At 42.6% G+C, this 14404-nt stretch overlaps 1 protein-coding gene across 1 annotated transcript in view; it reads left to right on the top strand.

Annotated features, from left to right (window-relative positions):
• The window catches only part of LRRK2 (leucine rich repeat kinase 2), a 140905-nt gene that overhangs the window by 96924 nt on the left and 29577 nt on the right, over positions 1–14404 (top strand). The window contains exons 33-37 of the mRNA XM_054018958.1: positions 4725–4813; positions 5693–5880; positions 7420–7574; positions 9319–9465; positions 9637–9828. Of these exons, the coding sequence (XP_053874933.1) occupies positions 4725–4813; positions 5693–5880; positions 7420–7574; positions 9319–9465; positions 9637–9828 (771 nt within the window). The remainder of the gene's footprint in view (positions 1–4724; positions 4814–5692; positions 5881–7419; positions 7575–9318; positions 9466–9636; positions 9829–14404) is intronic.

Below are 14404 nucleotides of genomic sequence, written 5' to 3'. Positions count from 1 at the left end.
ATTGATAATTCTTCTTCAAGTGATTGCATATGTCAGTTTCACTGTAGGTGTGTACATGCTTTGTACACAGATGTACGAGACTTTTTTTCCCCATCAGTACACATTGGGGTGGCTCGAGAACCCCCCTGTCGCCTTGTGCCACTGAGTGCTGGTATTAAAGGGCGGAGCTGCCCTCGAGCCATCTCAGTTCTTTCTTATGGCCAGTGATAGTTGTTGAAGCAATCTCAGATTTGTTTACTCAAGTGCTTCCCTCGTTGTAAATAGTTGACGTTAATTATTGTTAGTTGTTAGATAGTTTTTCAAGTTAGTTAGCACTAGGTTTCCGTGTTTTGTGTCCTTTGGGACTGTTCCTTTCTTTTCAGTACAATGCCTTACTCCCCAGGGTTCAAGTCCTGTGGGATGTGTTTAAAGTCCATGCTGATCAGTGATCCTCATCTGACCTGCCTGAAGTACTTGGGTGAGGCCCACATTAGTGACAATTGTCACATCTGCAAGGGCTTCAAACCCCATTCACAAAAGGATAGAGCAGCAAGGCTTAAGTGCTTGCTTATGGAAGCAGCACTTTGACTCCCAGCCGAGGCATTGCATGGGGAGAGTGACCTCCACTTCAGGTTCAGGTTGCATCCTCTTCTTCATCACCAAGATGATGCTGTTGTTTCAGTGGGAGATTCGGCTCCTCCAGAAGAACACAGGACCCATCAAGACCTCCTGAAAATAGTGATCTTGATGCTTGACATCCAGCCAGAAGAGGTATGTTGGAGTTCTCACAAGTTGGGGGACATCCTGGTGTCTGCCACCCTGGCTAAGGTTGCTCTGCCAATCAACAAGGCAATCATGGAGCCTGTCAAGACTTTTTGGCAGAAACCTTCTTCCCTGTCTCCCAAAGCAAAACGAGAAAGCTAGGGACGACAAGCCTCCACACCTATAAGCAAGGACTCAAAACAACTAGAATTGTTTGGTCACAAACTTTATTCCTCAGTGGGCCTAGAGCTCAGAGTCGCAAGCCAGCAGGCACTCCTGAGTCAATACAAGTATATAGTCTGGAAGAATATTGCTAAATTCAAGGACTAATTACCAGAGGATTGCAAGCAAAAGTTCTCAGTAGTTATGGAGGAGTGTGGACTGCCCTCCAGGACAGTCTAGATAGTGCAGATTCAGCTGCCCATGGCATCAGCGATCACTGTGAGAAGGTGTTCATGTATTCTGTCATCCAGAATACATGCTGAAGTCCAACAGACCATAGAGGTCTTTTCGTTTGAAGGCCCTACTCTCCAAGAAAACTGATCTCCAAGAAAACTGATCACAAGCTTCACAGCCATACGTCTTCCATGGCAACACTCAAATCTCTTGGAATCTACACTCCAGTGACAAAAAGAGAACATTTTGTCAACAACCTTTTTGACAGCATACCTTTGCTCCCCATTCCCAAGATCCACCTAAGAAAAAATTCACCGGAGCAGTCCTTGACTCCACAAAGGCTAGGATTTTCATGCCACAAACCGGATTTGAAACCATTCGATATCTAGTACTGTACTTGAAATGAAAGTTTATCCACTCATGACAGCATGCAAGTGCCTCAGCCTGTTATGTCACATAGCAGCATGTACCTATATAGCGTAGAATGCCAGGCTGCAGTTCAGGATGCTGCAGACATGGCTAGCATCAGTATATGCTCCAAGCCAGAGCTAGTCCTGTTGTCTCTGGATTGTGGACAGAAACTCTAAAAGTTTGCATGGGAGTTCCCTTCCTTCCCACATGACCAATACTCATCCTAGTCACAGATACATCTCTAGGTTGGTGGGCTGACATTGGGTCCCTGAAGCCTCAAGGTCTTTGATCGTCTTGAGAGCTAGAGGCTCACCTAAATGTCAGGGTGTTAAGAGCAGTACATCTAGCCTGCTCAACTTTCCTCCCACACATAGTGGGGAAAAATCTACTGAGTATGACATACAACTCAGCAACTGTATTTTACATAAACATGCAAGAAGGGGCAGGGTCAAACCAACTCTTCCAGGAAACAATTAATCTCTGGAACTTCTGTATAACCTCCTCAATTCAAAGCTGCTTACCTTTTGGGGAAACCAAACAGGCTGACTGATCAACACAAGTGGTCATTATGCCCAGACATAGCCAGGTCCATCTTCCAACTCTGGGGGATTCCCCAAGTGAACTTTCTTGGGACATGGGCCAACAGAAAATGCCATCAGTTCTGTTCCTGCAGGGAGGGAGGGAGGTCCCAGCCCAGATGCCTTTCTCTTGTCCAGGGAAAATTACCTTCTATACACCTTCCCTCCGATTCCTTTGCTCCACAGAGTCCTATCCAAAATAAAAAGGGACCATGCTCATCTTACTCTTATAGAGCCAGCATGGCCCTGTCAGTACTGGTACTCAGTCCCACTGATATGCTCGATAGAGCTTCCTCTATCCCTCCTGTTGGATCCAGATGTAATTTCCTGAGACCATGGTCGTGTTCTCCACTCCAGCCTCCAAGCTCTCTCATAGTGTGGATGCTTCATGGCTGATGCCCTTTGAAAGGTCCTGCTCACAGAATATCCAAAATGTACTTTTAAATAGTAGAAAACACTCAACTAGGACCACCTGGCTAAGTGGAAGCACTTCTCCAATTGGCCTCGTGGGAAAGGCATGTCTCCTTGGCAAGCACCCCTGAATGTTGTTCTGAACTATATTCTGATCTAAAACAGAACCTGACTATTAGTTCTGTAAGGGTGCATTTGGCTGCTATCTCAGCTTTCCATATACAGATGGATAACAGGCCCCTCTCTTCCCAACACCATTATTGCTCGATTCGTGAAAGTCCTGGCCAGATTACTCTAAAGTTTGGGACCCTGTCCCTCCTTGCTATCTCGACTTAGTCTTGGCAACTCTAATGGGACCTCCCTTTGAACCACTCACACCTTGCTCCCTCCATTATCTGTATGTGAAGGTGGCCTTTTTAATAGTGATCAACTCAGCAAGATGGTTGATGAGTTGAGAGCTTTGGAGTCAGAACCCCCTTTTACAATTTTTATAAGGATTAAGGTTTATCTCCAGCTGAACCCAAAGATCCTTACAAAAGTAGTTTCTAATTTTCACGTTAACCAAGTTTGCCCACATTTTTTCTAAAACCCCATCACCATAAGCAAGGAGGAAGGTGTCACTGGATGTGAGAAGAGCATTAGCTTTCAACCTAGAGCATACTAAATCATTCCGGAGTTCTACACAGGTTTTTGTCATGGTTGCTGAGAGTGTTAAAAGCAATCCAGTCTCCTCCCAGAGGATCTCCTCCTGGATCTCTTCCTGCATCCGTTTATGCTACCAACTGACTAACATGATCTCACCAGCTAGCATGCTGGTGCACTCTACTAGAGCTTAAGCAACTTCTGCAGCTTTCCTGGCTCGAGTACCCTTTATCGACATACGTAAAGCAGCAATCAGTCTTCAGTTCACACCTTCACTTTTCATTACGTCATTACCCCTCAGTCCAAAGATGATGCCAGTTTCGGGCAGTGATTCTACAATCATTTTTCAAATAGACACTCAACCCACCTACATAGCTGTTTGTGTGAGAGTTACCTACAGTGGAATTGACACGCGCAAGCACTCGAAGGTTATCTGCCTTTCCGTAACTGTTCTTCTTCAAGATGTGTGGCACTTGTCCATTCCATGACCCACCCACCTTCCCCTGTCTATTGGAGTGCATCTGGTACGAAGGAAATGAGGTGGGCCAGGGGCTGCTCCACCATCTTATACCAGCACATGGTGGCGCCCAGCAAGGGGGGGTACTTGAGCCACCCGAACAGGTACCGCTAAGGGGAAAAAAGTCTCCAACATCTGTGCATGAGGTGCACATACACCTGCAGTGGAATGGACATGTGCAACACATCTCAAAGACCAACAGTTCTAGAAAGGTAGGTAACTGTTTCTTACTCTTTGAGTATGGATTTTCAACCAGTTATGCAGCCACCTTATAGTAATATCATCTAGACCACATTTCCCTAGTTTGTTTATGAGAATGTCATGTGGGACTCCGTCAAAAACCTTCCTAAAATCAAGATATATGACTTCTACTGCTTCCCCTGTCAAAGGAGGAAATTAGTTTGGTCTGAAATGATTTGTTCTTGACATTACATGTTGGCTATTATTTATCACCTTATGATCCTCTAGGTACTGTTATTCTTGTTTGATTTCATTTTGTTATCTTAAAATTTTATAACCTAAGGGAAAGATCACGTGAAGGATTAATCTGCTAACAACTTATGTCCCTTAACTTTATTTGAAAGTAGTAAACCTGCAGAACAGAGAAGAGGATTCAGGAGGAAAAATAAGATCACTAGGACAGCCTGTGATTGGGACAGCAGTTATACAACATAGTTAACACAGTATCTCAGTACTATACAGACTATATAATTGAGGATACTTAGACTAAAATAATAATCAACACTGAGCATTCACATTGAGCATATTAGATATTTGAAAGGAGTAGGTCAGATTATGACTATAAATACGGCACCAGGAAATAATGGAAAAGATGATCATATCATGACTGCACTCTGATACTTTTACCAAACTTAAGAATAACTCAAGGTATCTACCATTTAATATGCCTTTAATCAGAAGAGCGGGAAAAAGACAGCCCAGAATTGTCTAAAAGCAACGTCCTTCTTTTCTTTTGTTTCATATGGATGTTGTGTGATATTATTCTAATTACAATATTATTATTATAGGCGTATTGCTACATTTTCAAGACCCAGCACTTCAGCTAACAGATCTGTATTTTGTGGACCCTAAGTGGCTGTGTAAAATCATGGCACAGGTTAGCTTCTCATTATATTTTTTGTATCCCTTTATTCAACTCTTTCCTCCTTCCCCAACTACTGTAGCTGACTTGGCCTCATTTTACTCTATTTCTTCCCAGTTTCATGACCCATTCCCTTTCACAGCTCCCCAATTTGGCTTGCATGACTCCTCCTGCTGCCTTTTAAATATGCATTCTAGGGTTCAAGTGTACCCCAATGCCTCCATTCTCAGTTCTCTTACTCTCTGGTGTCTGATAGTCCTCACAGTCAGTTAGAACATGTCCCAGAACATGTGTAAAATGAAATGGAGATCCCAGGTAAGAGGCAGCATAATCGTGCAACAAATTGTTAAAGGCTGGAGTTCTGGCAAAAAGCAATAACAGTAACCTGGAATGGTGGGAAAGAAGGGTAATTGGACCCTGCTGTCGAAGGAAGAAGAGGATGGGTTGTACTGACCTGTATATTGGGACAGGTGAGGGGCAAAAGAACTGCTAGGAGGGTCTACCTGGAAAGAATCCACCATTGGTTTGGTTAATTTGGAAAAGCTTCCAAACTTTTAGATGTTTATTCAGACTTCCAAATCTTTGTAGGTTTGTTCTTCACTAATTAACATGTGGAATAACCTCCCATATGATATGCGGTAGGAGGAGCCACTAAAGTACACTACTACACTACACTGAATGAAGAGGTAGCTAAGTAGTATCATGGGATATACTGTTCAGAACTGTTAGCTTGTGTTCAGATGGCTGTCGTTGCTGAAATGCTGAGTTTTACTATGAATAGGATTATTAATTTTTGTAAATAATACTAGTAATATATTGCAGAAAACTATTTTTGTCAGAAAAATGCAATCCAATTATGACTGCAGAGTTGAAATTATTTTACTTTTTTAAAAGATTTTGACAGTGAAGGTGGACGGTTTTCCTAAATACCCTAAAGGAATTATAAAGCGTTCAGATGTGGAAAAATTCCTTTTAAAGAAGAGCAGATTCCCTAAGATCTACATGTCACAATACTTTAAGCTTCTGGAAAAGTTCCAAATTGCATTGCCATTAGGAGAAGATCAACTACTTGTTCCAAGCAGGTAAAAAAGAGAGAGAACCACAAATGTGCCATGGAAATATACCAAGATCAAAAACTCTGATATTCTCGGGCTGTAATGACATTTCTAGCTGTTTGATATCAAAGCAATTTCCCCTTAGTGAGCAAGACTTTGATTTTATTATGTTAGATTTGTATACTACTCCTTGTATACTACTACTACTTCTCATAAAAGTTAAAGTGATCTTGTAGTAAACAAAGTTTATATCTAGGGCCCTATCAAATTCATGGCCATGAAAAACACATCATGAACCATGAAATCTGGTCTCCCCCTGTGAAATCTGTTTTTTTGTGTGTGCTTTTACCTTAAACTATACAGATTTCACAGGGGGAGACCAGCGTTTCTGAAATTGGTCCTGACCCAATAGGGAGTTGCGGGGAGGGTCACAGTATGGCCACCTCCTTCAGAGATGGGCTTCTGGCCAGCAGCTGCCGCTCTCCAGCTGCTCAGCTCTGAAGGCAGCTCCGCTGTCAGCAGCAGCACAGAAGTAAGGTAGCAGTATCGCAACCCCTTCTACAATAACCTTGCGACCCCCACCCCAACTCCTTTTTGGGTCAGGACCCCTAATATTACAACAACATGAAATTTCAGATTTAAATAGCTGAAATAATGAAATTTATGATTTTTAAAAGCCTATGACCATGAAATTGAGGAAAATAGACTGTGAATTTGGTAGGGCCCTAATTGTATCTTATGGGCACAATGAAAAATGACACATATAAAAGGCAAAATATTTTGTGAGAATACAATTTCTTTTACAATGAGACCACAATAACAAAATATCCCATATTACTAATGATCAAACCATCCAGATAGCACCAGTATATGCAGATACTCATTTCAATATAAGTCATAAACATTAGTATTTGTAAACTGTTTGGTTTAAGTCAAGGCCACAATAGGGAGGAGTTGCACTGCTCAAGCAGAGATGCCTGGAGGCATTATGCCTTTGAATCATCTGATGGTTTAACCGTAATACTGGAAATCCGGAGTTATGAGTTGTAATGCCAGTGTTGACACCCTCTTTTTGCATGAGCTATTACAGGTCACATGGCCTCTCTGCCTCAGCTTTTACATCAGTGCAATGTAGATATTAACCCTTACCTTCCTTAAAGGATGGAGTGTTGTGTGGATTAATTGATTAATCCCTCTGAAACTCCTAAGAGTCATTGGATGGGTGATGTTATATAAGTGCAAGATAAGAATTATATTTACATCAATTTTTTCACACACTTGTATCCCTGGATAGCTCCCTGAAATCACTGGGACTGCATGCGGTTTAAATTGAGTAGAAATTGTCCATTAACATGAAAAATAAACAAACGCACTGGTACAGATAAACCCCAATAATCTGCCCCCTGCTTATGTGATTTGGGGATGCATTCATTTCTGACATTCATTCATCGATATATCCAACAAATAATCAACTGTACAATAATTCTCATTGTAGTCTATGTAATTAGTAATTCTGGAAGTAGTAAATTATGAAATACTGGAAAATAATGTTCCTGTTTTTTTCAGTTTGTCTGATCACAGACCTGTTATAGAGCTTCCCCACTGTGAAAACTCAGAAATCATCATTAGGCTGTATGAGATGCCGTACTTTCCCATGGGGTTCTGGTCCAGACTGATCAACAGGCTGCTTGAAGTATCTCCTTACATGCTCTCAGGAAGAGGTACTGACATTTAACTTCAAAACTATCAATGTGTGTGTTTACCTTGAGCACCTAGTAGCCATGGGGCTGAGTTCAGGTCTACAGATTCAAATTCTAATTCCTACCACTTTCCTGAAATTTTGTGTTTTATGTTTTTGTTTTGGGCTCATCTCTGGCCATTTTACAAGTGTAAAAAGACAAAATAGTGGCCCTTACTTATAACTTAAAAACTCTTAGGAACACTTTGTGCCTGCCCTCTGTGTGAGTGAGAAAGGGAGAATGAAAGCAGGCTCTTGCTCTCTTCTGCTCCCTCTCTCCCCTAGCACCACCATGTGCACACACACACACGACAGACACAGAGGAAATCTTTGCATTTAAGCACTGTTAGGATTAGTTTCTACAAAAATGGTAGGAAAAAGCAGGGAGGAAGTGGAGTCATTGTCTCCTCCTACTCCACATCACCCAGCGGAGCTGGCTGAGCATAGAGGGGAATAGATGCTACACCGGGGGTAATGCAGTTGCTGTTCTTCCCTGGAGACCCCCCTCATCTTTAAAAAACACTGTGCCTACTTAGACATGGTGCCTCTTGGATTTCCTGCTAAGGTAATGTGCCTCCATATGGCACCCGATACAGAGCTATGGCTGTATGACAGAATTCTGCCCTTAATGGGGATAAACCTGGCTATATTGAACACATTCTCTGAGCCTCATCTTGGGGGATACCTGCACTCTGACACCCATCTCCTTCAAGGAGTTCTACCATTGACAACAAGTTTTATTGTTTTGGCTCCTGGGGCATGAAATTCATTGCCCTTACACATTTGCTGGTGCTAGGGTGACGAGACGTCCCGATATTTAGGTGTTTGTCCCGTGTCCCGACCAATCTTTGGTCATTGGTCGGGATGCAATTTGTCCCGATATTTCGCTCCACCGGCAGCACTGGTTTGTTTGTTTTTCACTCTGCCGGCAGGCAGCACTCGGCTTTTTTTTTTTTTTTTTTTTTTCGTTATGCCGGCGGACCCCCCTACCTCATGTGTCCCCATATTTTCTTCCTCTCATCTGGTCACCCTACCTGGTGCCCATCTCTTCCCCCTTTTAAAAAAATTCTGCAGACTCTATTTTTATCAGACCTATTTTTAAATCACTCTCAGTCCATACAGAGGGCCTACGCCCCTCACCCCCCCCTTCTTAATTAAGCCAGTTCACTGGGCTTTTTAATTTTTAATTTTTTTTAACATACAAGCATTAGCTGCAGCTAGACGATTCATGCAAATGTATCTTTGGTAATGCCCTTCAAATTTGATTTACCACACCTCTGCTATTCTGCAACTGATCTCTCCTGGGCACACCATTCCAGTCACATCAGGCTGTGGTGCGTATGTAATGTAGATGTGTCCGCTAGGGAGAAAATGGAAGACACCAAATGATTTTATTTATTGCCTAAGAAACTTTATATTTGAGTCCAGTTTGCCAGCACTTCAAGATCTGTACTTGACCTACATTCACCAACTAGTCCATGAGCTGAGTCAATATTTAGTATTCTTGTATATGTATTGTTGGAGTGGTCAGAAATGTGATTAGTATGTTCAGCTTTTCTGGTGATGCACAATTGCATGCAAAGATGCATTGGTTGTTTGTGTTGTATAAATATGTATAAATATATAAAACCACAAGTACATGCTTAGAATAGTATTTTTGGAATGTTCAGCCCAATTTGTAGAGTTCATATTAAAGGTCTGACTTTGACTAACTTTGTTTTTCCTAGAACGAGCTCTTCGTCCTAATAGAATGTATTGGAGACAAGGCATTTACCTGAACTGGTCTCCTGAAGCTTACTGTCTAGTGGAATCAGCAGTATTCGATAGCAATCCAGACAGTTTTTTGAAAATTACAGCTCCTTGTTGCAGAAAAGGTTAAATTATTCCTAAATATCTTCTTGTATCTGCTGTTTGAATTAAACTTGGTGCATTTGTTCATTTTGCTTGCTCCTTTCAGAACATGCAGTATGTTTTTAAAATCACAGATATGAGACTGTGGTTCTAATTACTTTTTTTTTTTTTTTTTTTTTTTTTGCTTTTTACAGGTTGTGTCCTTTTGGGGCAAGTTGTGGATCACATTGATTCTCTTGTGGAAGAATGGTTTCCAGGTTTACTGGATATAGATGTATGTGGTGAAGGGGAAACACTGTTGAAGAAATGGGCTTTGTGTAGCTTTGAGGATGGCAAAGAACACCAAAAAATATTACTTGATGATTTACTTAAAAAAGCTGAAGAAGGTATATAATGTTTTAATTAAGCTAATTAGAATACCCATATAAATAAGTATTTATACAGTAACTCCTCGCTTAACATTTTAGTTGTGTTCCTGAAAAATGCTACTTTAAGCAAAACGATGTTAAGCGAATCCAATTTTCCCATAAGAATTAATGTAAATAGGGGAGGTTAGGTTCCAGGGAAATTTTTTTCACCAGACAAGACATATATAGACAGACACACACACACAGTATAGGTTTTAAACAAACAATTTAATACTGTACACAGCAATGATTAGTGTGAAACTTGGTTGAGGTGGTGAAGTCAGAGGGTGGGATATTTCCCAGGGAATGCCTTACTGCTAAATGATGAACTAGCACTCGGCTGAGCCCTCAAGGGTTAACACGTTGTTAATCTAGCCTCACACTCCACAAGGCAGCACGAATGGAGTGAGGGGAGACAGCATGGCAGAGAGGTACAGAGACATACACCGTGTGTGTGTGTGAGAGAGAGAGAGAGAGAGAGAGAGAGAGACGCGCATTGCTCCTTTAAGTACGCTGACCCCACTCTAACTACACTGCCTTTTTAAGTAGATCAGCAAGTTGAGACAGCAGCTGCTGCCAGCAAGCTCCCTCTCTCCTGACCCTGTTGGTCCTCCCCCGTTCTGTAGAAATAGGGGCAGGAGCGGGGGGTGGGGACACTCTGACATTAGCACCCCTTTTCCCCTCCCCCCGCACAGCAAGCAGGAGGCTCCCGGGAACAGCTCCAAGGCAGAGGGCAGGAGCAGCACAGGACAGTGGGGGGAGGGACAGCTGAACTGCCCAGCAACTGATAGCCTGCTGAGCGGCTGCCGCACAGGGAGCATAGGGGAGCAGGGAACTGATGCGTGGGCTGTCGGTCCACCCTGGTTCCAAGCCCCCACCAGCTAGCTCCAACGGGCAGCTCTTTCTGCAGGCAGTGGACAAAGCAGGTGGCTGCAAAACAACGTGTTGTAGAAACTTGACCATACGGTTGATTTTGGATCAGACAGCCTGAGGCTCCTTTAAACAAGCCTTTTCTGTTTTTCCTTCCTTTTGCCCTTTGCGGTTTCTTGCTCTGTTACCTTGCAGCTATTAATCATAGTCTGTTACAAAGGTTAATTCTACTTTTATAATTTCTACAGTTACTTCTGCTTTTATAGTTTCTACAGTTAGTTCTGCTTTTATGATTTCTCTTTACCCTACTTTTTCTATCTCCCCCTCCCTCCTCCCCTTTTCTACCTTCAGGCCATATTTTACAGACTGCTTAACTAAGTTGACGCCCTGACCATTTTTTCCCCCACAATCCGCCCTTTATGGCGCCATCTTTGGCCTAAACTTCCACATGCATGAGCCCATTGATTTCCTTCCTTTCCTTTTCCTTTTTCTCATCCCGACTTTTGTCAAACATTTCATTAACAATTATCAATGCCACTTGCTACCTTACGCTGGGCTTGGCAAAAAATTACAAGCACAGCAGTGGTTTTTGCAACAGCAATAACAGAGGCATAATCCCAAACCAACCAACGCCACTACAAGTGTTAGTCCACTTATGGTGACAATACGATGGGGTTCGTGCACAATTTTGATTACCGCACACAACACATCTTGACTAATACACAAAGAAGACTGTCTATAGGCTGTTTGAAAGGAACCCTTTTCTATCTGATATATATTTTCAAGGATATGAATTTGCCCTTGTAAATCAGAATTTTTTTGCACTTCTGGTAACAATGAAAGCAGGTTTTGGAAATGATTGGGAACCAGGGTCGTCCAGTTAAAGGGCATTTTATACCTGAGAGTGGATTGCAAATTTTTATCCGCAGGCCAATAGGTAATATGGCTGCCTGCAGTTGTAGTGAGGTTAAAATGGGTGTCGTGTACAATATGGGCCTTAACAAATACACAGCTGTTATTCTCCTGAAAGAACATGTCTCCTGTCAGGAGGGTTCCTAGTCCCTTACCCTCACAACAAACATGGTCATAGATTCATAGATTATAGGACTGGAAGGGACCTCGAGAGGTCATCGAGTCCAGTCCCCTGCCCGCATGGCAGGACCAAATACTGTCTAGACCATCCCTGATAGACATTTATCTAACCTACTCTTAAATATCTCCAGAGACGGAGATTCCACAACCTCCCTAGGCAATTTGTTCCAGTGTTTAACCACCCTGACCGTTAGGAACTTTTTCCTAATGTCCAACCTAGACCTCCCTTGCTGCAGTTTAAACCCATTGTTTCTGGTTCTATCCTTAGAGGCTAAGGTGAACAAGTTCTCTCCCTCCTCCTTATGACACCCTTTTAGATACCTGAAAACTGCTATCATGTCCCCTCTCAGTCTTCTCTTTTCCAAACTAAACAAACCCAGTTCTTTCAGCCTTCCTTCATAGGTCATGTTCTCAAGACCTTTAATCATTCTTGTTGCTCTTCTTTGGACCCTTTCCAATTTCTCCACATCTTTTTTAAAATGCAGCGCCCAGAATTGGACACAATACTCCAGCTGAGGCCTAACCAGAGCAGAGTAGAGCGGAAGAATGACTTCTCGTGTCTTGCTCACAACACACCTGTTAATGCATCCCAGAATCATGTTTGCTTTTTTTGCAACAGCATCACACTGTTGACTCATATTTAGCTTGTGGTCCACTATAACCCCTAGATCCCTTTCTGCCGTACTCCTTCCTAGACAGTCTTTTCCCATTCTGTATGTCATGGACAGTGATAATTTCCCCTGGCTTCAATTTATGTATGTATTGAAGCTGTGGGGGTTCTAATGGCCAGAGTGTCCATTGGTTTCTTATCCCAATCCAAATATTGGGTGTTATTTTAGAAGCACTGACTATGAATCGGTTAGGCATACCAGGAGGCTTGATTTTCCAAATGTCTCGGTGAATAACCCAACCCCACATGCATCCTCCCCATGGACCCGGAAGGATTCGGTAAGTGGGGGCCCACACCCTTTAACCGGTCCATAGGCTTGGAAGGAGCACTTTGACTGTCCACACCTCCACCCAGAAAATCTCCAAGTATGCCTCCATGACCAGAGATTTGATGGTACTCCTGAGGTGTCTGTAAGGGCAGTGGGCCAGGCCTGATGCTCGAGATCACTCCGAATGACCGTTAGCTGGTCATTCAGAAAATCCTGAACTTCTGAGCATGCCAAGTCCCACTGCAATGCCTTCCCAGCACCAGTGATATTTAAGACTATCTCGGTCAGCAACTCCTGGGTTATTGAACTAAGGACAGAAATGACATGCAATTCACCAATTCCAGCCTGAACCTGGCTGAGTTAGTTGTGCTCCAGAAATAAGACCAGTGGCCTTTTCCAATTGGCCTATTTTTTCCCTCATGCTGTTGGCTTTTGTGGCTATTCCAAATTGCAACTGCACTATTAGCCCCATCCCACAAGTGTCCAGTCAAATCTCTTTTCTTTTTGGGAGAAGCCCAAGCCTTTTGTTGAGCTAATTTGAGGGCAGCCCCATTTGAGCAATTATGGTAAACAGTGGTGACCTAAAAGCTGGATAAGGGCAGCATGAACATAATGGTTCTCAGTGTGGCATTAATTATGGTCCATCGATATCCTGACACGTCTCTCCTTGGGGTAGTCTTATACCACATTTCCTGGCTGGATACCGTTATATATTTTTGTGAGGCATTAACATCAAGGGCATAGGAAGGGGCATATTGCAATAGGGTACAGGTTACGTTATTGGGCACAGGGATTATTTGAGTACAGGTAAAATTCCTAGTGACGGAGAAGAGTCTTTGGATACATATTTGACCATCTACCAATTGGGTGATCAGATAACAAAAGGGACCCTTTCCAGTTAATGTTTTACATATTCTAGGAATGGCCATCATATCCACCTGCTATAAAATCCAATAATCTTAAACTCTGATTTTCGGGGCTCTTTGGTAGTAATGTCATACATTTCTATTTCCACCATTCCATTTGTTTTCCATTCAATAGTTAATTCATAAAACCTATTTTGAACGTTAAAGAATAGCTTTCTTGAACAAAATTCAAACAAATCACTGAGATGGGAGGGTCTTGGCCAGTGGATTTCAGTAGACTGCACAGGCCTATTTGTGTTTGGATAAACCACAGGGGCAGGGGCAATGGTGGGAGGAATACTTGAGGCAGTGAGGAGCTTTTGGTATTCGTTATCTGGAAGCCAATTAGGGAGGGCAGTACATGCTGATGGTACTTGTCCAAAAACACAGGGCACAGCCTGTGGAATAAACCCCAAGACCCAATTAATATCACATTCCCAAGAATGGCTCCCACAAGCCGCCCCCCCGCCAATGTATAATATTTTGTTTTTTATACCAGGGCCAATTCTTAATATCTTTTATAGTCAGGAATTCCTGGACTTTAGTGGTTTCAGTGGAGCGAGTGTTCCTTCTTTCTTGGAACAGCCATGGATTAGCATTATGCAGGGGAGAGGTTACTAGCACATCACCCTGTAATGGTTTGGTTCTTCTAGCAAAGTTCAAATGCATAATAGGTCTGTCAGTGTACAAGAGAGAGGTCACCTTGTCCTTTTCTCCTGCTGTCCAGAAGAAACAGCAGCACCAGAAGGA

Source organism: Malaclemys terrapin, chromosome 1, assembly GCF_027887155.1.
Source record: "Malaclemys terrapin pileata isolate rMalTer1 chromosome 1, rMalTer1.hap1, whole genome shotgun sequence".
Classification (NCBI taxonomy): domain Eukaryota; kingdom Metazoa; phylum Chordata; order Testudines; family Emydidae; genus Malaclemys; species Malaclemys terrapin.
The sequence above is the reverse complement of the archived record's forward strand: the minus strand, read 5'-3'. Positions and strand labels throughout refer to the sequence as shown.